The sequence below is a fragment of the Hydra vulgaris genome, chromosome 07 (assembly GCF_038396675.1).
Source record: "Hydra vulgaris chromosome 07, alternate assembly HydraT2T_AEP".
NCBI classification, from domain to species: Eukaryota; Metazoa; Cnidaria; class Hydrozoa; order Anthoathecata; family Hydridae; genus Hydra; species Hydra vulgaris.
In genome coordinates this window covers 25,838,067-25,865,858 of record NC_088926.1, presented here as the reverse complement: position 1 = coordinate 25,865,858, position 27,792 = coordinate 25,838,067, and the positions used below count along the sequence as shown (strand labels likewise).

Genomic DNA, 27,792 nt, shown 5'->3' with positions numbered 1-27,792 from the left:
TTAAAATATATAAAATGAAATGACTTCAGATAAGCCAAAAAAAATTGAAAAATTACATAATATTTTTAGTGTCCGCTAAAATAGTTTAACTTTGTGCCACCTCTAAATATTACTGAATCTGTGTCATTTTTGGCTTAAGGACTCCTCTCATGTATAGAAACAAGAGCAATTATGACCCAAATTGGTATTAATAAAAAAAATTTTAACACAGTAGCTTGGATCACTCTAATATATATATATATATATATATATATATATATATATATATATATATATATATATATATATATATATATATATATATATATATATATATATATATATATATATATACACTGGTGGCCATAGGAATGCACATCCCTTCAAAATATATGAAAACTTCACTTTAGTGTGTTTTTAAAAAAAAAATAACCATACTTATGCGGTTTTCTATAATGCGGTTGATTATTATTTTTTGATGTATTTAGATTTAAAAAAACTAAAATTTTGGTTAAAATTCACAATTTTAATATAAAAATATAACAATTTAATGACAAAAAGGCAAATTATGGTAAATTTATGTTTTACAGCTTACAAAACATGTTATTAAAAAAATGGCGTATAAAAAAAAAAACTTAATATTTTGTTGGATATCCATTATTTATTATTACTGCAGCAATCCTACGAGGAATTGAGTCCACTAAATTGCCCAAATCTTCAGTGTTGATCATGTGAAACCAGGACTTGATTATAGCCTATTAATTGTCGCTTGTTCCCAGGTTTTTCTTTCCTAACAAGTTTTTTCAGTCGAGACCAAAGGTTTTCTATCTGATTCAGGTCCGGACTGTTTCCAGGCCACTTCAAAACGTTTATCTTTTTGGCTTTAAACCAATTTTTGACAGTTTTTGCGGTGTGGCACTGTCCTGCTGGAACACACAGCTTTCTGTTTTGCCCTCAAACAAATCATCAATCGATGGGAGTAATTTGGCTTCTAATATGTTTTCTCTGTATATTTTGGCGTTTAAAAATACCATCCACAATGTGGATACGACCCACAGCATCTCTGGTCATGCATCCCCACACCATTACACTTATGGGATGCTTCATTGTAACCAATGTGCACTCAGGTAAAAGATCTTCACCAGGACTTCTCACATAATTGTTTCCATCACTTCCAAAAATGGAAATTTTGCTTTCATCACTCCAAATAACTCTGGCCCAGTCTTCCTTTGTCCACTCCTTGTGTTCTTTTGCCCAAACCAACGATTCTTTCGTTGTTTTTTGTTTAAATACGGTTTTTTCTTGCTTTTAAACCATTTTCAAAAAGCCTTCGGCGAGTTGTTCTTGAACTAACCGAAACTCCGGCGGCCTCTAAATCATTTTTAATTTCAGCTGAAGTTGCTCTTCGGTTCTTAAGTACAAGCCTCATTATCATCCTGTCATCGTTGGCAGTTGTCTTCTTAATTTTTCCATTTTTTAGCATATTTTTGAAGGTATTGGTTGCCTTAAACCTTTCGCACACCTTCCTCACTCCAGATTTTATTGCTCCAATTCCCAACATTTTGATGATTTCCATGTACGAATAACCTTCTCCACGTAATGTAATAGCTTTGCATCACTTTGTAGGTGACCAATATCCTTTCGCCATTGTAAATAAAAGTACAATTTTAAAAAACACACAAAATCTTCAAGAGCACTGTCAACTTTTCACCAGCAATTGTTGAAACTCAACTAAATAACTACAAAACAATGATCTTGTATTTATAGCTTAAAAGATTTATATATAATAAAAATGTTAATTAATAACGTAATTAACTATTAGTCATCACAATAAATAGATTAATTTTCACAAAAGCACAAAAATAATGAGACATTCACCTTTTACTAGAGAAACCCATTAGCAGAGCAATGACTCATTTTTTGACACCAATTAACAATAATAATCCATAATTATGTTTAAAATTGATATAAACAATTGAAATTTGCGATTTCATATAAGCCAAATAATAGATGATGTGGTTTAAATATAAAAATAAATAATTAAATCCACCAAATGCATGATATGTCAACTTTTCTAAGAAAAATGGTAAAAATTACAGGGGTTTCCTTGCCTATGGCCACTAGTATGTATATATATATATATATATATATATATATATATATATATATATATATATATATATATATATATATATATATATATATATATATATATATATATATATATATGTATATATATGTATATATATATATACATATACATATATATATGTATATATATATATATATATGTATATATAGATATATATGTATATATAGATATATAGATATATATATGTATAAACATATATATATATATATATATATATATATATATATATATATATATATATATATATATATATACATATATAAATATACACATATTGTTTTTGCTAATTGTAGACAAATAATAGATGATGTGGTTTAAATATAAAAATAAATAATTAAATCCACCAAATGCATGATATGTCAACTTTTCTAAGAAAAATGGTAAAAATTACAGGGGTTTCCTTGCCTATGGCCACTAGTATGTATATATATATATATATATATATATATATATATATATATATATATATATATATATATATATATATATATATATATATATATGTATATATATATATATGTATATATATATATATACATATACATATATATATATATGTATATATATATATATATATGTATATATATATATATATATATATATGTATAAACATATATATATATATATATATATATATATATATATATATATATAATATACATATATAAATATACACATATTGTTTTTGCTAATTGTCAAATATTCTAATAAACCATCAGGATTAGTCTCTATCCTCATCCCTTTCAATCTTTGTTTTCCAGTCCAAAAACAATCCAAAAGTTTCAAAATTTTAAAAATTGTATTCTAAGTAACTTTAATTTGTTTATGAAATAGCACCCGAACAATAAAGACACGTTGGATTTACTGTGGAAGTTTTATGAAAAGAATAACAACTTTTTAGCTGCATCAAAAGTTCTTCTAAAGCTTGCTGAACGTGAAGGGTTTAATATATTATTTTATTACATAACTTGAATATTAATAAAAATATATAAGTGTCAGACTATTTTAATTTCTATATTTTGATATTTATGCATTTTATTTATTTTGTTTAAAATAACTTCAAGCAAAGCTGTACCAAAACCAAGAGACTTGTCATTAGGAATTATTAATTGAGGTTATTAAATGCATGTTAACTAATTTGTTTTTTTTTTAACAAATTCACTCCTAAAAAAACTGCAAGCAAACTTTATGTTGTTCTGTTTAAAAGTGTTAATCCTCTAACTAAGTAGAATAATATAAAAGCGAGTCAAAATCTTGCCTCTGCAAATCCAAAATGAATATAAAAATCTAGAATTGAAAATTCTAGAATTTTATATTCTATTCTAAAAATTTAATTGCAATTAATTCTATTTTAAAAATGTAATTGCAAAATCCTGGTGTTGGCAGTGAAGAGTTTCAACCATATTCATTATCCCTAAGTCATTGGTTTAGCTTTTAAGTTATAGGTATCAGCTTTGTTGAAAGGAAGTTAATTTAATGGTTAATTAGTTCAACTTTCAAATTAATTAAATTTTATTTTTTAGACCTCTGTTAACTATACATGATAGATTGGAATGTTTATCGCGTGCTGTAATGAGTGCCAAGAGTATTGTGAATTTTTACGAAGGAGAATTTTTATATGAACTTGAAGAAAAACTTGAGGTAATTTTCTTTACTTTTTTTCTATTTTTTTAATTTTATAATATTAATTATTCATGACCATAATTATTTTGATGATAATAAATTTTTGTTTTATGTGATTTTTAAATTTACATATAAAATTCTATATAAAACTTATTTTACATTTCACATCTCACTCAAAACAACTTTATAAAAAATTGACCTGTTTCAACTTTACTTTTACTTGAGTTTTCATCAGTTTTGTATGAAAGTTATCAATTTTTATAGTTGATAGTCTAAAGAATAAAATAAGCTCAAAAACATTGAATCTGAAAAAGATATGGCAGTGATGTATCTAAAAAAATTTTGGTCATACCAGTCATACCTTTGCGGACGCATTAAGGACATAGCCTCTATAAAAAACAAACTTATGTAAGTATTATATAAGTATTGAAATAATTTGAGCTAGAGTTTGGGCTAAAAATTTGAGCGCCCGTAATATCAAATTCGGTCTGGGTACGTCACTGTATGGTCAAGAATGTCATGGTCAAGTCATGGTCAATCATCCTAATAAAATGTTTTTTAAATCAAATTTTTAAATAGCAAATAAAAAAACTTTCTAGAATTAATTTATTAAGTTGATCAATATTCAAATAGAAATTCTCTTTAGGATAATTTAAAATAAATGCAATATTTTTTTGTTTTTTATTTGAAAACATTATAACCTTAAAACATAGTAAGTGTTTAAAATGTTTAAAAATTCCTCTAAGAGTTTCAATGAATAAAGTTTAAGTTTTGAAAACAACAACAACCTTTACAATAAGCCTAAAAACTTATAGGTAAATGAGTACAGCTTAAACAAATTCAAAATGCATTTTAACTAAGTACCTTGATTAAAAACTGTAAATACACAAGGTTTAGTATCCTTGCATATATATTAATAAAAAATGTTTAAAAACTTTTAAATAAAGCTTGTGAGAAAAGTTTTTTTTTTAAATATAATATCTGACCAACAATAATGTCTAATGGTATGTTTGTGTTCTGTCTGAAGTTACTAAAATAAAAAAATTTTTTTATCAATGTTTTAATTTTTTTTTCAACAAAGTAAATATAGAACAGTTAAACGTATAAAAACATTTAGAGTGATGCTCGTGCCGCTCTTTCTTTCTCCTTTATATAGATTGCTTTTTAAATATTTCCTTTACAACATTGAGATTATAAGTATACCATATAAAGTTATTTAAAAAACCAGTAAAAATTTAACATTAAGTTTTTACAGCCCTCTTAACTTCTTGTGTGTGAACAGGGTGATATGTTATCTTATTTATCATAGAACAATCCAAGATATTTACTAGCTCATTAATGTTCATTTAACAAATTCAAATTTGTAACATTTTCCCATGTTATAAGCTCAGCCAATTTTTCTTTTTTTTTTCTTCTATACTAAATGATCCAATGGCGATCACTAATAATATCAAATATGTATTAAAATTTATTTTTTTAAGATTTTAACCATTTTACATTAACTATATCACCTTTTTTTTTTTTACATTGACTATATCAATTATTTTTATTTTATTTTCAACAACAACAACAAAACTTAACATTCAATATTCAATAATAACAACATTCAATAACATTTAATAAACACTATTGTTCAAATAGTTGGTATATAATTGTTATTTTGTTTGTTATAACCATAATGACGCTATTTTCTGGTTATAGCTATTGTGGCATTGGAATGTTGTTTTATATACCAATTTTGGTTTTCTTCAGATCATTCTCCCCCTCTTTGATAGACTCCAGTCTATCAAACATTCTGAATTGTCATACTCAAGAACACACAACCTTGTAACTGGTCATATAAATTCTTTTTTACCGATTTTAATTTTCACAACTCTTACACATCCATCTTTACCTTCAAAGACTTTTGTAATTCTACTAAGCGGCCAATGTCCTCTAAAGAAATTACTAATCCAATGTCACATGTTTTAATTTTGCATTTTTCTTGATTCCATTTATATCTTTTAGATAAAGGTAGAAGCCATTTTTGCATTCACTATTTCCAAAAATGATGTAGTAGTTCTTGCGCTAAACGCCAGCATTTTTTTGAATGACAGCCTTTAGATTGAACTGAGTCAGGTATGAATTGTCCTCCAACTTGCCCAATCAAAAAATGATTTGGAGTCAATGAAATTTCATCTTTTATATCGGGACTCTGATATGTTAATGGGCAAGGGTTCAATAAACTTTTGGCTCCTGTAAATGCCGTATAGAGTTCTTCATCAGTAATATCGGCTTTTTCAAGTATCCCAGTTACTGCATGTTTGACAGCCTTGACCATTATTTCAAATACACCACCAAGATGAGGTCCTTGTGGAGCATTAAAGTGCCACTTGATTCCTTTATTAGCTGTAGAGTTAGTAATTTTATCTTTATCTAAATTATTGACAAGTTCTTTTAGTTCAAGACATCCTACAACAAAATTTGTTCCATTTTTCGTCAAACTTCCAATTTTAATCCTCTTCTATTCCCCATTAAATAAAAGGCATTGAGGCTATTGAGCCTCTCAGCAAAATGATTGGGTACTTAACATCGTAGGGTAAGTAATGGGCATTTTGCAATTGATCATGAGATCTCAATAATCTGTCTTTGTCAATTTGCAGGTTTAAAGAAATGATTTCGCTTGATATCGATATTGGTTTTCTTTTTTATTGTTATTATATTCTTCTTTAAAGCTTTTTTTAATGTTGTTATATTCTTCTTTAAAGCTTTTTTTAATGTTGTTATATTCTTCTTTAAAGTTTTCTTTTAATGTTGCTATATTCTTCTTTAAAGCTTTTTTTTTAATGTTATTTTATTCTTCTTTATTGCTTTGTTTTAATGTTGCTATATTCTTCTTTAAAGTTTTCTTTTAATGTTGTTATATTCTTCTTTAAAGTTTTCTTTTAATGTTGTTATATTCTTCTTTAAAGCTTACTTGTTGAGCTTTAGCAGTTATTTCTCTTTCACTCTCATAATATTCAGCAGCTGTTATATCATCCTTTTTACGAAAGTCTGTTTCAAATTGACAGTTTCCTATAAACTGATGCACCCATCCGTTTTTCCTTGCAAGTTTTTTCCAGCATGAGAATTTATTTATATCAAGCAGTTGATTTGTTACTACAGTGGATGATGCAAAGTTCATTAATACTGGAATTTTCTTTACTTTGATTAAAGCCTCTTGTGTGATTTCAATGAGATTATGTGGTCATTTTTCTTCTAAAGAATTCAGGAAACTTGGTCTATTCCACCATATATTATTATTTTTTAATTCATTAACTGTTGTTCCTCTTGTTAGTAAATCAGCTGCATGAGTTTTTGTTAGTATGTATCTCCAATGTTTTAGTTCAGTCTTTGATTGATTGAATCCAACATGGCTGGCAACAAATGGTTTCAACTTTCGACTTCAACATTAAGACTATCACACCATTTAGTTAGTCCTTAGTTTCTAGCTTCAATGCTTTGACAATATTCTCTGCAAGTTGTTAACCAAAGAAATCTTCAAGTAACTTAAGTCTTGGTATACTTATAGATTACAATGGACTTACTCAGGCTTTTGATATTATGACCACACAGGTCACTTCTCTTTTGTCATATAAACATTGTTGGTAAGCAACATCTCCGTAAGCTTTACAAGATACATCCGTAAAAATGTGGATTGACCTATTTGTAACTGTTGAAGTTCTTTGTAAATATATGGGAATGTTTATTTTTGAGAGATCTTTTAGTTCTTGAAACGATTGATCAACATTATTTCCACAGTGCTTGTATAATTATTTTGATTGGAATAATATATGTTGCCAAAAAACCCAATGGATCAAACAACGTTGTCATTTTTTTAAATAAAATTTGTTTTGTATATACCGTATTTTCTTTGGTTGCAACAGAATGAAAACTAAATAAATCAGGTTTTGCTTTCCAGACAACTCCAAGTGTTTTCATTGCAGGCAATTCACCAGAGTCTAAATTTATATGTTCTGCACAATCAGTTTTTGGTGTTACCGTAAGAACTTTGACCAAGTTTGAAAGCCATTTTCATGCAAACATTCCTGTGGAACCACATAGCTTCATGAGTTCCTTGTATAATTGAATTCTTACTTTTTCATCAACTAACAGAAGTTATTGTGTCATCCATGTAAGTTGCTTTAAGAGCAACTTCAGAAGCCAAAGAAAATTTTCTTGCAGACTTTCTTGCGTAAGCCATGAAAGGCGCTGATTTGATTCCAAATACCAGTTGATTACACTGAAACAACTCAGGCTCGGCAGTTGTATCAATATTTCTCCATAAAATTCATTGCTACCTTTGGTCATCTTTATGTATTCCAATTTTTAAATATGTTTCTGCTATATCACAAGCTAAAGCCACTGGATATTTTCGAAAACTTAGCAAAACTGTCACAAGGTCTTGTTGAAGTTTTGGACTTTGATAAATAACATCATTAATTGATTTATCATTATATTTTGCAGATCTATCGAACACAATTCTGACTTTTGTAGTTGATTTATCGGGATGGAAAATTGAAAAATGTGGTAAGTACCAACCAACTCCTAGATATCTTTTCTTCATTTTCTTTAAGTATCTCTTCTCTTGATACTGCCTAATAATATTATTGTACTCTTTTCCAAGACTTTTGTTTTTAGTTAGGCATTTCTCTGTGTTTTGTAGTCTGTTTATCGCCATGGTATAATTATTGTCTAGCTATCTATTTTCTTTCCACGGTAACTTCAGCTCATATCTTCTGTTTTCTGTTTTTAGCAAGTTAGTTGCTATATTAAGGGCGGTAGAGACTTCTGGGCTTGTTATTGTTTTTCTAAATTGCATCTCTTTGTCACCTTCAAATTCTCATAACTTTTTAATGATGTTGTTTGCATCTTCTATTTCCTTTGTACTAGATGTTTTTTTTGCAAGCAGCAGAGTCGAGCCACTGGTTCATTAAATCCTCCTTTTACTTCCTTAATTGCACAGTGCAACTCAGCATAATCCATACTGATTAGAATGTTAATTTTTGGTTTTGGTCCAATATCTCTAACTTTTTGACAACTTTGTTTAGTTAACTGCTTTTAATTTTTCAGTTACATTTTCAAGTTTCATTTACAATGGTTTTTTTTATTTTCAGTTACATTTACAATGGTTTTTTTAAACCATGTCGAGTTTCTGTTGCTGCAATTTGAAAATCTGCTTTTTCAACAATAAACTTTTTTAGAGATTCAACATTTTCGTTTAATCTGTTCTCATACACCCATCGTCTCTGGAACTTCTTTTTAGAGTTGATGATACAATGTCCCATTGCCAAGTTCTTCTGTTCTATTTGCTTCTTTTAAGTTTGTTACTGCCACATCTAACAAATCCCCAAACTTTTCTATGTCTCTTGGATTATTTTCCTTCATAGGTTTAAAGTTGTTCAATTCATCCAAGTACATAAAGACTTTTCTCCTTGTTCCACCATATTTTCTTTCAAGTCTGCCTTTCACGAATACCCAAGTCCTTCAATTGCTTTTAATGCATCTCCACATAAATATTGAGTTGCTGGGGCTTAATCAATACATGCGCAGAATAAAGCTTTCCAATTTTCATAGTTCTTTTTATTGCCAATATTGCTTTTAATTACCATTAAACATTTTTTCCTTAAATCATGTCCAATTTCTGGAGTCTTTTGATCCAAATCAATTATTTCATTTTCCATTTTACGCATGCTATGCGTTGATTTGTCGCATGCAATGCCTTGATTTGTGATTGATTCATATTGCTACTATCATTTTCTTCTTTATTATCTTCATACTGGTCATTACTTTTTTGAGTACTTAACCATTGAGAACATTGCTTTTTTGCTTCCATTTTAGGTTCTTCTTCCATCCTTTGTTATTTTAAACTTGATTTTAAACTTCCATTCGGCAATATCCATTCATTTACATGTTCCATAATTTCCGCAAATTCATCATTTATTTTTTCAATTTCTTTATTAAGTTTTCCTACAATTTTTTTTTATTCCAGAAACTCATATTTCTTTGATAATTCAACCATTATCTCGAGAGATTCGTTTTGAGTCTTTGTTAATCGATTACTCAATTCGTGTAACTTGTTTTTAGAAGTGGGTTCATCATCTCCAAGTTGCTGAATATTTTGATGTTTAGTTCGCATAAACAAAGACTTTAGAATTATTTTCTTCCTGTTCAATGCAAATAATTCATTTTGAATGGTTAACTGATCTTCCATTTGGTTATTTGACTTTCGACTTTTTCTTTTTAACATTCTTCCGTGTTGAAGAACTACCTGCTGCTATCAATTATGATCCGATGGCAATCACAAATAATACCAAATGTGTATTTAAACTTATATTTTTAAGATTTTAACCTTTTTACATTGACTATATCATTTTTTTAAATATATTTTCAACAGCAACTTTATTTATACAAGAATTTCGTTCAATAACAAAAACATTTAATAAACACTACTGTTCAAATAGTCGCCATATAATTGTTATTTTGTTCGTTATAGCCATAATGGCGCTATTTACTGGTATTGATATAAAAATATTAAAATAGTTTAAAGATTTTGTAAATTGAATTGTAATTGTAAGCTGAAGTAGTTTTAATAAATTATAAAAATTTTCTTATCTTAACAATTGTCTCGTTTTCTTTTTTGTTTATTTTTTTATTTTTTTTATTTAGGTTGCTCGTATTCAGTTACAGCTGTTTGACCAACTTTCGCAAAAGAAAGTTGCTTCAAAAAAAGTTGAAGACACAATATTACAGCTTAATTCTAAACTGTTTGATATATCAGCTGTATATATTTAAAATTATTTCTTTTTATTTATTACTATTTTTGTTGTTGTTGAAATAAATGTTTACTAATTATGTTTTAATATAAAACTTTTTTAGCATAGTTATTGTATTTATTGTTTTATTTATTATATTCCTTTTGTTTATATGAATAATCTTATTGTTATAATTGTTGTTTTTATCATTATTATTTTTATTTATATTATTATTATAGTTGTTTTTATTATTATTGTTATCATGATTTATAAATGAACTAGTGTTTTACTTCTATTAATTAGTTCTTATATTTAGTTTTTTCTTACTATATATTTTTATTAAATAGCTCTATGAGTTTGCAGAAGAGTCATCACTTCCAGTTTGTAAATTAGCAATAATTCATTGTGCTGGACATGCTGACACTAAACTTGTTCATAAGATATGGCAAGAAATTGTTGAACAAGGTATGTCACAATTTAATGAAATTTTAGTTTTTATTAGAGTTGTTACACCTCCTTGTTATAACTCTGAATTTATTAGCAAGGTGTTTATATTTTTAACAGGGTGCTGCTTAGTTTATCATTTAGGATGTTCTTTGATTTATTAAAGCTGACTTTAAGTATAAAAATTCATAAAAGTGGTTTTCTAATACTTTAACTGAGTCTTCTACTATACACATTATTGAATTATTTCATGAAAACTATATGTTTAATATTTTGCAAATTTAGCACTTGCCAAGTTTGTCTCTCGTTATTTTGATCATCATTTTCTTACCCCTGACACCATTTTTTACCAATATAAGTTTCTTGTCTGTCTTTGTGTCAGATACTATTTTAATATGTCATACTGATGTCGTGACAAGTTCTTTTTTTGTCTCCTTTTTCATTAGACAAAGTTTAAAAAGTTGTCCTTCTCTAGCAATCAAGCTTAAGACTCTGTTCGATTATTGTAAGGCTGCATCCCTTTCTCTTTTCTACAATTACTGCCATGGTCAATGTTCATGCAAACTATCATCTCTTATTCCATCAAGCAAAACTCAATCTTGTGTGACTCATCATTTAGCACTTTCCCTGAAAAAAGACTAAAATTTTTCATCATCTTTTACTGTAACTTTACATTTATGCTCAAAATTTATGTAATTTTTTTCTGTGAACTTCAGTACTTCAGAATTCTTTCCAGTATTTTAAATCTTTTGTCAAGTATTTTCTTTCAAGTGACTCTCAACTAGTGATTATCTGTGTTCATTAATAGAAAAGAAGTTTAGTCTTGTTATAAAAGAATTATTTTAAAAAAATTGATGGAAAAATGCAGGTATGGTACAGAAAAATCAGGGTAGGAATTTTTATGAAATAAAATACTTATTGATAAATGGAAACACGAGTCAATGTATATTGAGTTTGAGATTAATAAGTATTCATTCATTTTATTTATTCACTTTATTTCTCTTTTAGTTATTCATTGTATCTACAACATTATTTCTCTTTTAATTATAAATCCAAAAAAGTTGTTAGCTTTCAAAATTATAATAAAAAAGTCTAAATGAAAAGTTTTAAATTTTCAGGGATTCGTGATCTATTTGTTTTATCGATAGTTTTATCACTATTCAACAATATGTTGAATCAAAGTAAACTTAGCTGTTCAGAATTATCTGATATAGTACGAGAACAGCAAGAAATTATAAAAAAATAAATAAAAAGAATAGAATTCCTGGAAGCTAAAGAACCAACAGTAAATAAATCTGCTAGTTTCATTCTAATTAGTTAGTGAAATTCCCGAATCGAGTAAAAGCGATGAATCAGATATAAATAATGATGATAAATAATGGCCAATGAAATATTTGATTATATTAGCAAAAGCAACAAAAAATCGATTTTATTAATAAGACTAAAATGAAAAAAAGTGACTCAAAAAATTCTCCTCTAACGGGTGATGCGGAAGTTATCGGACAAAATAAAAATGTCAATAACTTATTTATAAATAAAAAAACAAACTACTATTACATTTTTTTTAAATAAACCATTTATCCTTTAATAAAAATATATTATTTTTTATATGAAAAACACCACCATCTGCAATTGATCTCAATTTTGCTCTGACGCCTTTCATATGCGACTGTAAAAAGTTTAAATCAATTTCTTGTAGTTTTAGTTTAATGCGATCAATCAAAACTTGCTCTGTTGAAGCTTGCCAATCTCCCTCGTAAACCTTCTGTGCCAAATGTCCCCAAAAATTTTCAATTGGTCGTGCTTGAGGCACATTTGGGGATTGGATTCTTTATCAACATAATAGACATATTGGTCCATCCAATTTAGAGAATCTTTAGAATAATGAGAACTTGCTAAATCTGGCTAAAATAAATAGTTAAAGTCTCCATGATACTTGTGAATAAATGGAAGAAGTGGTTTTTCTAAACATTCATTAATATAGATTGATGGATTGATCGCTACAGCCTTGGAAGTGCGAAACAATGGCTCGGACATACCACGAGCAGATATGGCTATCCACATTAATAAGTTTTATGGAAATTTCTCTTTTCCTATAATACAAACACTTTCTGGGCATGTCTTTTTGTTGTTTGTGTAGTATCCAGAATTTCCAGGCATGTTGTCCCCTGCAAAACAAAAGTATTTTTCGTCATCGATGACTAGAAGCGATTTTGTGTTATAGAGTTAATTAACTAGTTTCCTGCTTCTTTTCTTTGCCTTTATTTGTTGTTCTATCGTGTATTTTGGAGTCTTTTTTCTATATTTTTCTATATTTTCTACATTTTCTATATTTAATATTCATTTTTTTAACTGACGACCAATTGTCGATTGATTTACACCGAATTTAATACCTATTTTTCTCTGACTGACCCCTTTTTGATTGTTGACAAGTCTCGTTAATTCGGCTTTCTTTTCTCTAGTTCAGGATGTCGGACGACCAGTGTGCTTTCTATCAGAAAACGATTGAACAGTTTCAAGTCTTTTTAGGTTATCATATATTGTACTTCGAGCAAATCCTTTCTTTTCAAAATGATTTACGATTTTTTTTTTTTTAATATTAGGTTTATTTACAAAAAACATTTTTAGTCGCTTTCGAAAAGATTCTCGTTCACCTGCATTTAACCTCATTTTAAATAATTGTGTTTCAAATAATAAAGTTTATATTTTATAGAACGTTTATGCCTACGCATAAAACCACAAAAACTAATTACTATGCTCAAATAGTGAAATTAGGATTTGTCCGATAACTTCCGCATCACCCGTTAACTATTGTTGTACTTCCTGAAAAGTGTGAGTGCAATAAAGTTCTACTTGTGTCAAGGGAATTACGAAATAACAACAACTACAAAAATATTTATTTTAACCCGGATATGACGCCAGCAGAAAGACTAATAGATTTTGAATTAAGAAAGAAAAAAAAGAGATTAGAAACCATCAACTTTTAGAAAATAAACCCAACTCGCCCTTTCGATGGTGCATCAGGCGCAACGAAATCTTTAAACTCAACATCAGCAAACACATTAAATAATAATAAACAAAAAAATAAATGGTTAAACTTTCAAATCTAATAAAAGTAACAAGCTCACACAAATTAAACCACTTAAATTAATTTATACAAACATTGATTCAATTTTGAACAAACTGCAAGAACTAAATTTCATTGTTCAAAAACTTAAACCACATCTCATTTGTCTTACTAAAACTTTACCAAAAAATTGCAGATCAACATGTGATGAACAAGAAATTACTATAGAAAGTTACATAACACTAACAAATCACAATACTAAACCATGTCAAAGAGGTGTAGCAATATTTGTACATATCGTTAAAATCGTCATTGGTTAGCTTCGATACAATTGTGTCAGAATCAATTAAATGTCAGATTCAAACAAAAAATTCAAAGCTACTAATAACAACATTCTATAGATCTCTGAATTTTTAAGCAATGTAGTTGTAAGTAATGTACAGTAATGTACAATAAGCAATGAGGAAAATGATAAAAAGATAAATCAACACATAACTATTCTTTCTGAAAAATACACATACATGCTGATTGTTGGAGACTTTAACTACCTTGATATAACTTGGTCTAACAAAAAGAAAACCCGATATTTTGCTCATCGAAATCCTTAAAATTCATTATCAATTTCAATATCAATAGAAAATAGAAAATAGCAATGAAATAGCGATGAGGAAAATGATAACTATATAAGTCAACACATAACTAATCTTTCTGAAAAATACATAAACATCAGAAAAATACACCGCTCATTAAAATCCTTAAAATTCATTGATTCAATCCACAATTGTTTTCTCACGCAACATATATCTAAACCAATCCACTTCAGAATAAACCCAAGTCCAACCACAATTGATGTAATAGTAACATTCATGGAAAATATAATTTCACCAATAATCCACCTTGCCAATTGGAAAAAGTCATCACCACCTTTTATACTTTAACTAAATAATCAATTGATAAACCAACTTATACTACTAATAAACATTTATTCTTTAAAGGAAACTATAATAATATTAATAAAGATCTGTCAACTTTAGTATTAAATTAAAATTTTAACCCAGAACAACTTTGAGATATATACTACACAAACCTTAAAAAAAAATGTTCCAAAATCCTCAACAAAAACTAAAAAGCGTTCACAATGGATAACTGCCCAAGAAGCAGAAGAAATAAGAAACAAATACTCAGAAACTGACCTCGGAATATCGGTGTATATATCAATAATAACTTACTATTCTCCAAACATACCTCAATACAAGTTAATAAAGAAATGTGAATGCTATTTCTAATAAAAATATTCTTTTCTTATCTAAATTTATTTTATTTAAAAAAACTATTTTCAGCACTAGTTTGACTAGCTCATGGATTACAAAGCCTTACATATCACCAAAGACTATTAAAAATTGTTATGACAGCCATAAGTTACAGACTAGTCCATGGGAATTTAATAAACGCCTATAAATGGTTACATAACTGCTACAACTATCAAATGATCTTTCCAAAAACAGTTATAAATTCTATTACAAGAGAAAATTCATTTAAACTAGAAAAACCTTGTTGTGTGGCTTCTCATCAAATCTTTTTAACATTTAGTCAACAAATGGAGCTCCCTTCCTGATAACTTTGTAAATGCGTCATCCTTGAGCAATTTTAAAAACAAACTATTTTATTATCTAATAGAAGAAATAATAATTTTTTTTTTTTTTTTGTAACTCACCTCCATAAGGCCAAGAAGGTCACTACAGATGAGGAGGCTACTTGTGGTTATAAACTTTTCCCAACTCTATAACTCCAAAACATGAACCTTGACGAACAAGGCCGCTGTGCGGAGAAACAAGTTAAGTGCAGTACTACCAGGGGCGTGGTGGGAATCGAACTCAGAACCTCTCGCTTATGAGATAAGCGCTCTACCTCTACACCACTACCTAATTTACGATTAAAGATTAGAAAATATACCATATACATAATATATTTGTATGAAAATTTGACAGGCATTTATGCTTAGACAAATCCAATTTCTAAACCTTATAGCTATAGCTGCAAGTTTATTTGGTGAAAAATAAATATTAATAAATAATAATAAATTTAAACAAATGTTAATAAATGATAATAAATTTAAATAAATAATAATAAGGAATAATAAATTTAAATGAATATTAACAAACACTAATAAATATAAATAAATATTAATGACAATAAATTTAAATAAATATTAATAAATAATAAATTTACTTTAATGCAGTTAATTATCATTATTTATTTATAGGTTAAATTTCTTGAATTATTTTTAAATCTAATTTTTATTCTTTAGCATTTGAAAACACCTACACTCTCTCCTCTCTTGATAAAATGGAAGCCATTTCACAACAACTTGTTCTTGTTGGAAAATCTTATGTTAAGCAAGAACAATACTTTCCTACTTGTATGGTTTTTTTTTTTGGTTTTTTTTAGCTTTTAGTTAATTTAGTTGTATATTTTTAATTGCTGTATATTGTTTATTTTTTTAAAAATAAGTCACTTATAAATTTTAAAAAACTTTTTAAAATTAGATTTCCTTATTTCTATGCTGGAAAGAAAATCCTGTGAAATGATTTGGCAGCACCAATGGGTATTCATGACTGCATTGGACATGGGTATTGACCCAATGGCATTATTTAATGAATATAACAAAATATTTAATGCCAAGGTACATTAAGTTTTTCTCAGTTTTTTAGAAATTTTGACTTAAAATTTAAGAGCCATTGTAAGAGAAATATAGCCAACATGATCTGGAAGTGTTGTCTTCAAATTTATTTTCAGATATTTTAGAGGAAACAATGAGCATTATTCACTGACACATTTTTTTCGCATTAAATAAAATTAGTACTGTGGTGAGCAAATTAAAAATGGAACTTTATTATTTTTATTTTGTAATTTTTCTGCTACTCTGGGTAAGTTTTTACACTGCTGGTAAAAAGTCAATATGTTTACATGTTTGGTTGTTTAGAAATTATGGCCCAAAACTACCAAATTTAACATTTCCACTAGCTCTAGGAATTGATGTCTGTTGAGGTCATTGCTTAAACATTTTTTTAAAATGGGCCAAGACTTATATTGGTTATATGAAAAATGATTCTGTGCAAGAAAATAGCTTGGAGCAAAGTGAACCTTTAAATATTAACTTTTGTAGTTAATACATTGTTAAATTACCCATATGGCAGTGACCTCTTGGTCAGTCATAAAAAGTAAAGGTTGTTTGATTTTTTTTTTACATGCATTGTCCATTATCTAAAAAATGGTCATGTGCTCACATGATAAAGAAGTTACAGAAGTCATAAAAGCAGCCATATTTTGAACTAATAAAATATTGTATTAATAGTGTAGTTATGCCTAGCAACATTAACTATTTTTTAATTTCACACATTTTTATAACCGAACGGTACACGAGTATTTGATAAAAATTATCCAAAGCTGTTAATGAGAAAAATCTTCCAACATTTAAAAATGGTAAAAAATTTTATAAACATTTTTTTAATAAAAAATTGATGGGCATAGGTTACAGTTTACATCATAAGTACTTTGGATATTTGTGAATATGAAAGTTACTTGTCTTACGGATAATGATCAAATTTGACAACTTATCACATATTTACTGGGCTTTGAGTTAATCCTCAGCAGCTAGTGAACTTGTTCACAAATCATTTTCTTCTCATGTGCTTCCCTAGTCACAAGTGTCTGCATTAATGATGCTTTTACTTTTTAGAATATCTTAACATTTTCCATTTTGATAATGGTCCTCCAGTGATATTTTTGTAGTTTTTAAGCCCTTTTTTAATTGCAGAACTAAAAATTATTGATTTTATTGACATAGGAAAGTCTGCTTTGTCTGCCATGGTTTTGCCACAAATTCAGAAGATTGATTTTCTGAGAGCATGTGTTCAGCTAAAAAATTTATAATTAAATAATTTGACAAAACTATTTAATTATTTAATTATTCCAAAATTATTTAGTTATTCCAATTTGTTGATAAATCTTGAGAGTGTAAACACTTCTATCAACCTGTTGTTTTTTGGAAATTGATGCAGCACCCTTTCAATGTTATTTTAAAAAGAAGACTTTGCTTTACATCAATACACGACTGTGAAAAATATTTTTTGGCTTATTTGAACATTTTCACAGATAAAGAAGAAAAATTTTTAACAAAAGTATTTCAGCTCCAGTTTTCCCATTAAGTAGCTCGAAAGCTTTTACTTTTCGATAGATAAGCTGTGATAGATGAATAAGTTCTTTTTATCAAAATACATTCATTTCTTCATAGGGACTCATTGTATTGACATGATTGTTTTAAGTTTTTATTTCATAGTTTGTAATCATAATTTAGTATAACAAGTAGTTTTATATTTGATCTTTGAAGCTTTATACTATGTTACTTAAGTAAAGCTTTATACTATGTTACTTAAGTAAAGCTTTATACTATGTTACTTAAGTAAAGCTTTATACTATGTTACTTAAGTAAAGCTTTATACTATGTTACTTAAGTAAAGCTTTATACTATGTTACTTAAGTAAAGCTTTATACTATGTTACTTAAGTAAAGCTTTATACTATGTTACTTAAGTAAAGCTTTATACTATGTTACTTAAGTAAAGCTTTATACTATGTTACTTAAGTAAAGCTTTATACTATGTTACTTAAGTAAAGCTTTATACTATGTTACTTAAGTAAAGCTTTATACTATGTTACTTAAGTAAAGCTTTATACTATGTTACTTAAGTAAAGCTTTATACTATGTTACTTAAGTAAAGCTTTATACTATGTTACTTAAGTAAAGCTTTATACTATGTTGCTTAAGTAAAGCTTTATACTATGTTACTTAAGTAAAGCTTTATACTATGTTACTTAAGTAAAGCTTTATACTATGTTACTTAAGTAAAGCTTTATACTATGTTACTTAAGTAAAGCTTTATACTATGTTACTTAAGTAAAGCTTTATACTATGTTACTTAAGTAAAGCTTTATACTATGTTACTTAAGTAAAGCTTTATACTATGTTACTTAAGTAAAGCTTTATACTATGTTACTTAAGTAAAGCTTTATACTATGTTACTTAAGTAAAGCTTTATACTATGTTACTTAAGTAAAGCTTTATACTATGTTACTTAAGTAAAGCTTTATACTATGTTGCTTAAGTAAAGCTTTATACTATGTTACTTAAGTAAAGCTTTATACTATGTTGCTTAAGTAAAGCTTTATACTATGTTACTTAAGTAAAGCTTTATACTATGTTCCTTAAGTAAAGCTTTATACTATGTTCCTTAAGTAAAGCTTTATACTATGTTCCTTAAGTAAAGCTTTATACTATGTTCCTTAAGTAAAGCTTTATACTATGTTACTTAAGTAAAGCTTTATACTATGTTGCTTAAGTAAAGCTTTATACTATGTTGCTTAAGTAAAGCTTTATACTATGTTACTTAAGTAAAGCTTTATACTATGTTACTTAAGTAAAGCTTTATACTATGTTGCTTAAGTAAAGCTTTATACTATGTTACTTAAGTAAAGCTTTATACTATGTTACTTAAGTAAAGCTTTATACTATGTTGCTTAAGTAAAGCTTTATACTATGTTACTTAAGTAAACTCATTCTACCCAGTGATTGTTAACACAAAAGTCAAATTTAACTCCCAAGCATTCAAAAATTTATTTATTTATTTGTTTTTTGTTAAGTTTTTTTTTTAGATTGAAAAAGCTTAGAAAGTAATCTTTAGAATATATATTCTTTTTTGATTCGATGGTAAAAATATCAAGTACCAAGTTTTTAAATTCCAATAATAATATTAAGAAAGTTTGCTACGCATATCTACACTATTGCTAAAATATTTTGTTAGTTCAAAATATGGCAAAATATGGTTATTTCTTGGACTTTTATAAGTTTTTATTATGAGTTCTCAGATTGTTTTCAGATATTTGAACCATCCAAAAGGAAATTAAATAACATTTTTTCTTTTCATGGCAGACCTAAAGTCGTTATTATGATATATAATCTACACGTCACATTAACTACAAAACTTAATTTCAAGGCTTTTGCTTGAACATGATTTATTTACATATAATTAATGTAAGCCTTGGTTCGTTTCAACAATATCCAAGAAAACATGCAAGAGATATCAATCCTCAAAGTTTGAAAAAATCTAAAGTTCTGTGTTTTGACCATTATTTCCTGATAAGCAAAAGTCTTAGTTAAAGTCATAATTAACATAATTAACATAATTAACATAATTTTTTACTAGTATTTTATTTCATGAAAAAATCTTTTAATGTTAATCGAAGAAAAAAATATTATTAAAATCAAAAATAATATTTGTAATAAGTGTTTGCTTATGTTTTCAATATAAGCAGCTATGGTGCAGGAGTAAGACCGATAGCTTTTGAATCAAGAGGTTCAAAGTGACTATTTATACTCTGACTATTTTTGCGGTGTTTAGTAAGAAAGGCAGCAAGAATTCTTTTTAAATCCTCTTGTGAAGTAAGACAGGGCTTTGGAGCAGCTCTGGAGCTGGAGCCGGAGCTATCCAGAGCTGAGCCAGAGCTGGTGATTTTACATGAGCCAGAGCTGGAGCTAAAGTTCTCCTGCGGGAGCTGGCTCCGGAGCCAGCTCCATCTTTTTGATATTTTAAAATATCCAATTTCCATAAAGTTATTATTTTATATAATGAGATTTTTTTAAAGAATTTAAACAATTACGCTCATTAAAATATTTATAATTTTTAAATAATGCATTTTTTCATATGGTTTATAAAAAAAACAAAAAGAAAATTTTTTTTTAAAGAATTTCATTTTTATCCAATTATTTTGTGTAATGTCACAATTAATTAATGTAATGTTATAATTACACAATTATAATTGTGTAATTATAATTGTGTAATGTAATTATTTTGTGTAATAATTGTGTTTAAATAAATTGTTCTTATTGTAGAGTATGATAAGTTACTTTCTAAACAATGTCAATGATTGGTTAAAGGGTCATCTATAAAGTACGTAAGCTTTTTTTTTTATTTCCTCCAACCCCCTCCCCTCCATCCCCTGCATTTTGCTTTACACTTTTTTGAGTACCCTCCACTTCCCTAAAAGTACCTATTCTTTTAAACTACCTACTCAACATTTTACTCAACATTTTTAACTTAGTGTCTCCTTACTTTCATAATTGACCCTCTCCACCATTTGAGCTACTTTATGTATGTACTTTATGGACGATCTTTAACAAAAAAATACTTTATGTGTTAAGTCACATGATTTGTTTTAACATTTTTAGTTAGTTGAAACATTTTTAAAATAGATTTAAACATGTGAGTTCCAAATAAAATAATAAAAAGATTTTAAACATTTTTTTTTTTGTTGATACTATTGATATTATTTTTGTTTATACAATCTTTTTTATTATTTCTCTTATCTTTAAAATTTGTCATTTACTTTATTTTCATAGTTTTTTATAAAAATAGCTTTAAACTCAAATGATCCTGAGAGGTTTCTAGATAAGTATTTTTCAATTGATAAAACTACAAAACTGGTTACATGTAAGATTACAGAAAAGATAAATAAAAAAATTAAAAGTTTACAATATAAAACGACATTTGGAAAAATCACATCTATCAGAATATAAAATTGTTGAATCTGAAATGAGCTTTATGGCCCAAAGAAAATCTTCAAAATCATTTTATCACATTCACAAGATTTCAAAACTAAAAAAACTAAACAGATTACTTTATATTCTTTTATCACTAGTAGTTGAACAATAAATCAAGTTAGTGCTAAAACTTTTAAAATTGGAATTATTAAAATTGTAGTGAATAACGGAGTTTTGTTGAAAATGTTTGCAGATGAAGGATTTCAGTTGGTTACAGGCCAATTAGGTAAAACTCTTGGATTCAGTACTAGACACAATTCTGTATGCAATTCGATTAATGAATTTGGTGAAAAAAAGAAAGCTGAAATATAGGAAATATTGTTACAGAAATTAATTTATGTGAAAATAGATGCAGCCACTCGACACCAAAATAACTCTTTGGAAGTAAATATTCAATATTATTATGCAAAAAAAAGTTTAAAAACTTTGACACTGATAGATACACAAGGACAGCACAACCCTGTTGCTATCAAAAAAATGGCTGAAGATCTATATAGATTTGGTATCAAATAGTATGTGCAAGTGTAGACAATGCAGCCAATATGATTAGAGCAATCACAATTTAAAACAAATACTCAGGTGATGAAAATTTTTGAACTTTGCATAATTAAGAGCAAGTGGAAATTTTACAACTTTTTTTTTTTTAAATTGTTCCAATTTTGGATAATGAGACACTCTGGCGTTCTACATTCTGGATAATTGAAAGATTATTACTTTTGCGTCCACTGTGTGAGCAATTTGCTGCAGTTGATCAGATATTCTTTTTACGCCCTGAAATATGGGATAAATCTAGTCATCTTAGCAATCTTTTAAAAAAGCCACATGATGTGACAGTTAAACTTTATGGAATCGACATTACTCCAGGAGAGTTTCTAAAGGAATGGTTGAAATTGAAATCTGACCTAAAGAAGAATCAAAGACTATTTGCAGAAGACATTTCAAAATCTATGTAGAAACAAGTAGAAAAACCTTTGATAATGATATATTTTTGCAGTTTATGTTGATGCTGCTGCAGTTTATGTTGTGCAGCTGCAGTTTATGTTGTGCAGCTGCAGTTTATGTTACTGCAGCTGCAGTTTATGTTGATGCTAGATATAGAATACTAATGGAAGAAAACCAGATAGTATGAGCAAAACAAGGCTTAAAAATAATAGCAGAAAAAATTTATAAAAGAAATGCCAAGAATATAATAGAAAGTCAAGAAATAAAAAATAATGCTGTGCTATCTACAGTACTTCTTTCAGTTTTAAGTGAACCTAATTCCGATGGAGAAGAGGATGAGTTTGAAAAAGAGCTTGATAGAAAAAGAAAAAAGGAGTAGTGTGACCAAAATTAATTTTGGTCAAACTTCTTTTTTTAATTTTTTTGATTAATATACTTTTAATACAATTTTTTGGACTGCTGTAGGATAATGGAAGAAATGGGACATTCAAAAGTGAATTCAGCTTTTGAGGGAATTGAAGAATACCTAAAAGAATGCAAGAAGCGCGCAGAGTTGTCACTTGTCACACCTATCTCACAAGCAAGCGAAGAGAGGCTATTTTCTGCTCTTAAGTTTGTATCGAAAGATCTGCGTTCTTCACTCAAACCTGATACTTTAGATTTTTTGTTTTTAAAGATGAATCAAGATTTTGATTAACAAAATATTAATAGTATTTAAGTCATAAAACATTAAAAAATATTTTGATTTTTTTTTCGGGCAACCGCTCCAAAGCTGGAGCCAAAAATTCCAATGGAGCCAGAGCCAATTTTTAGACTTTGGCTCCAAAGCCCTGTTGCTAGATCTTTTTTAAGCACCTTTATAACTTTGAGAATGTAAAAAATTAGGCACAGAGGCAGGCTCTTGGTATTTGAGACAGGTAACTTCCAGACATCACACTCACTCTTAACATCTTCATATATGTATTATGAGATGATTTACAAAAATTATGAACAATATCATTGAAATGTTTATTCTACAGTCATGGCCAAAAAAGTAGAGATGACAATAAGAACTTAGTTTTTATAGTTTTGTCTTATTGTTTTATTATTCTACTTTTATTATTATAGACCTTGGTAAATAATAATTATTATGTGTAAGTCACCGGTATACTGTTTCTAAGGAGAATAGACATTTATTTTCGCTCATATTTTTACTTTTTATAATTTGTGTTAGTAATTTGTTGTATATTCTATTGAACTCTATTCTAGTCAGTATTATTGTTTATTAGTTAATTTACATTTAAAACGAAAGACATTACTCCAAGAAAAGCACCTGTTGTTATTGCCTATGCAAATGATAGCATGTCATATCAGAATATTGCTGAGAAAATGTATATTCAAAAATCAACAGTGGATCGTATTGTAAAGAGGTTCATAGAAACAAGTAGTATCAACCACAGAAAGAGGCTCAGGAAGGCACAGGAAGACCAGCTGACGCAATGACAATGCCATTAAACATGCAATAGTCACCAATCCGTTTGCTGTGTCATCCGAAATTGCTGCATCCCTGCCTGTTGTGGTTAGCAATCCTACAGTTTGTTGACGACTCGTGGATGACTTCTAGCTAGGTCAAAGAACATCTGCCAAGAAACCATTGCTGAATGATGTCCAGAGGAAGAAACAAGTGCTATTTTGCAAGAAGCACTTACATACGCCTGCCCTGTGGGGAAAAGTACTCTTCAGTGATGAATCAACGTTTTGCCAGTTTAATGTTTTAATTACTGGAGTTAGATGTCCATCTACACTGTGCCAACCATGAAACATTCATCAAAAATCATGGGGATGTATGTCTGCTGCTGGCCATGGCAGCATACATTTCATTCCAAAAAGGGAAACTCTAAATGCAACCAAGTACAAGGCAATCTTGGAAAACAAGCTGAAGCCCATCATGGTCATACAGAAGTGTAATACATTCCAGCAGGATTTGGCTCATAACCTGGCTTAAAAAAAAACAAAATAAAGCTTCTAGACTGGCCTTGAAACTCTTCTGACTTAAATCCAATTGAGAATCTTTGTAAAAGAAAAGTGGTAATCCATGCTCCATCGAATATGCAGGATCTCATGTATTGGCTGAAACGAGTTTGGTGCACTGAAATAACTGTTGAATTGTGTAAAAAACTGGTAGACTCCATGCCAAAGAGATTAAAGCTGGTGCTTAAACATAAGGGAGCTGCCACAAAGTATTAAATTGTTTGTTTTTTGTCCATCAACGTTTTTATTAGTGCTGTATTTTTAATAACATTTTTGAGCATCTTTACTTTTTGAATATAATTTAAAAGTTTGTGTCACTAGAATGAATAGGACTATTAAGGCGTTTTTTTTCTTCTAGTTGTTGTTACAATCTTCTCGCGACTCTTTAACTCAAAACCTTGATGAACAAGGTTGCTGCACAACAAAACAAGTTTTACAGTGTCACATCTTCTAAGTATACAAATGTTTGGAAGTTACCTATTTCAAAAAAAAAACATTTGTCTCTATTAAATTTTAAAGATTTTTAAAATTTAAAAATAAAGTACACTACCGTTCATAATTATTCGAATGGTGATATTCAAAGTTATCAAAGTTTTACTTTTGAGGAGAGAAACTTTAAATAAAAATTACCTGAAATATATGCTATTTTACTATTTATTAAGTTTACATTAAAAAAGTGTAAAAATTCCATAAAATTAATTTATAGTTTATCTCATCATTGTAGCCTCCCTTCGAGGCAATAACGGCTTTATAAAAGGTATGGCATGACTTTTTAAAATGTTTTAATGCACTTATTTTGTCATTATTTCCTCTATTTTTACAATTTCACCTGTGGTATTACCACAAAAACAGCCCTAAACCATAACACTACTACCATGTTTCACAGTACGTATTACAGACTGTTTTTTTCATCCATTCACCGACCTTTCCTCAGACAAACTATCTGAAAATCTGAAACCTTGACTCGTCTGTCAAAGAGCACATTTCCAGCAATCCAACGTCCATTTTTTGTGTATTTTGCCCAATCTAGTCTCTTTTCTTATTTCGGAGCCGAAGAAATGGTTTCCTTGCAGCTATGGTTTCCTTGCATTCTGCCACCATGTCTTGCTTCCATCAATTGCCTCTTAAGTGTTGTCACAGATACCAGAGCTCTTCAAGAACTATTCAATGCATGGATTTTTTCTGGAGCAGTTAATTATCTATTTCTTTTACTAGTGAAATTCTTCTGTCTTCATTTTCGATTCAATGACCACACTTACAGTTTCTTCTTTCTTTTTTATAATATTCTAAACATATTTTTCTTGCCACAAGGTAAATTTTGCAGATTGTTTATCAATAGACAATTCTGGTTTTCTTAACATTTACATTTCAAAATATCAACTATTTATAAAAATTATTAAACTATTAGAGACTAACTATAAACATTTACTCGAACAAAAGAATAGCGTAACTAAATCTTTTTAAATATAATATGCTGGAATAGTTAAATATTTGCATTGCTTACTTTATATAATCTTCACATCAGATGATTTATGAACAGTTAACATAAACATTGGACTTGATAATTGTGTGATTAATGAGCGATTTACAAAACAGTGCACTCATGTAAATAAACACTAAATCCGAATTCAACTAGTTTGAACATGTGTTTTGTTAACTTTATGATTTTTATCAAAGAATTTTATTCAAAATACATTTATACTCCTAAGCTATCTAGTAATGCAAAAATAAAAGTAAAAAAATTATCAAATTAAAGCTTTTTTAAAAATTTTTATGTTATTCGAATAGTTATGGGTGGTAGTGTATATGCTGGCATTGAAAAAATATTAGGTATAGAAGTACATTTTTTTGTATAAAAGCTAACTCTTTTAAATTCTTATTCGAAAAATCTTATTTGTAATTTTTTTTTTTAATTAACATCAGTTTTTTATTTTTGTTCTAAATATACTGTTTTAGTAGGAATTTTGGTAATGAAATCATAAAAAATAATTCTTAAAAATATGAAAGTATTGATTAACTAAATTTAATTTGTTCTTTTGTTTATATGCTTTTTTTTTTTTTATATAGGAAAATACATGGAGAGCATTAGGCAAACCGTTGCATATATTGCATGTCTTATCTTTACTTTTGTTGTACTTCTTAGAGAATCCTCCAACTATCAGTGCTGATAGGTATTGTCTCTTGTTTTTTATGTGAAGCTTTTTGTAATCTCTCAACCATTAACTTTCAACTATGTTTTAGAATTGCATTCTCGAGAAGCCTCTTTGAAGCCGCTACATCTTATTTAGTTGAATTAGAGTCAATGAGCTTGTCTGATCCTGAGGTGAAGGTTTTACTGCCAAGATTTAAAGGAATTCAAGCAAAGTTAAAACGCGCTTTGTGATTATAATAGATCTATAATTATCATAAATCTTGAGAAGTTAAATATCTATGTAGAAAATAAATTGAAGTCTCAGCTCCGGTTCAACAGCAGAAATACACATTTATCATCTTTATATGAAAAACAGTGATTCATACAAAACAATGTTTTAATAGAAAAAGTTGTAATAAACTCTTTGTAGAAATGAAATCCAAATACAATAGTTCTATTTTTTCAATTGTTTCGAATGTTGTTTTTTTATATGTTGTTTTTATTACTGTAATTAACCTAGTTGTTAACACATACTAATACAAAAATTAATATAAAATTTTTAATGAGACACATAAAAAACTATGGCTATAAAAATATATGAAAAAAATAATCTAAAAATTACTCTGTTATTAAATATACGATGGGGAATTTTGAATAAGTTAAAATAAAAAATTTCAAATAATTTTTTAAAGAATAATATTTTTGAAATTTAATTAAAGTGTATGAAAAAACAATGCCTAAGCGTTCTGCTTCTTATCATGACAATAATATTTCAAAACAATCTGGTGTGCAGCATGATGTTATGTCAAAGCCTTCTGGTATGCAGGATGCGAAGGTTAAAAAATTTAAAATTAAAAACGATCTGAACTTAGTTTTAACTTCAGAGGAAATTAAACAAAAAGTTGCTGAAGCTTTCAGGTTTATGTTTGTTTGTTTACTTTTTACTTCAGTTAATCTTATTAAATATTTTGTATATTAGTTGGAGCAATTGTGTTATGCATGGTTATGTTAAATA

General features: G+C 28.0%; 2 protein-coding genes across 2 annotated transcripts in view; both read left to right on the top strand.

Annotated features, from left to right (window-relative positions):
- LOC100212106 (nuclear pore complex protein Nup155) overlaps nt 1–27,243 on the top strand; it is a 107,326-nt gene extending 80,083 nt beyond the window's left edge. Inside the window, exons 29-36 of the mRNA XM_065801474.1 lie at nt 2,966–3,072; nt 3,655–3,772; nt 10,442–10,555; nt 10,875–10,992; nt 16,347–16,457; nt 16,585–16,721; nt 26,714–26,817; nt 26,888–27,243. Of these exons, the coding sequence (XP_065657546.1) occupies nt 2,966–3,072; nt 3,655–3,772; nt 10,442–10,555; nt 10,875–10,992; nt 16,347–16,457; nt 16,585–16,721; nt 26,714–26,817; nt 26,888–27,029 (951 nt within the window). The 3' untranslated portion in view covers nt 27,030–27,243. The remainder of the gene's footprint in view (nt 1–2,965; nt 3,073–3,654; nt 3,773–10,441; nt 10,556–10,874; nt 10,993–16,346; nt 16,458–16,584; nt 16,722–26,713; nt 26,818–26,887) is intronic.
- A 221-nt stretch (nt 27,244–27,464) lies between these two features.
- LOC100198379 (prolyl 3-hydroxylase OGFOD1) overlaps nt 27,465–27,792 on the top strand; it is a 43,662-nt gene continuing 43,334 nt past the window's right edge. The window contains exon 1 of the mRNA XM_065801473.1: nt 27,465–27,695. Within this exon, the coding sequence (XP_065657545.1) occupies nt 27,511–27,695 (185 nt within the window). The 5' untranslated portion in view covers nt 27,465–27,510. The remainder of the gene's footprint in view (nt 27,696–27,792) is intronic.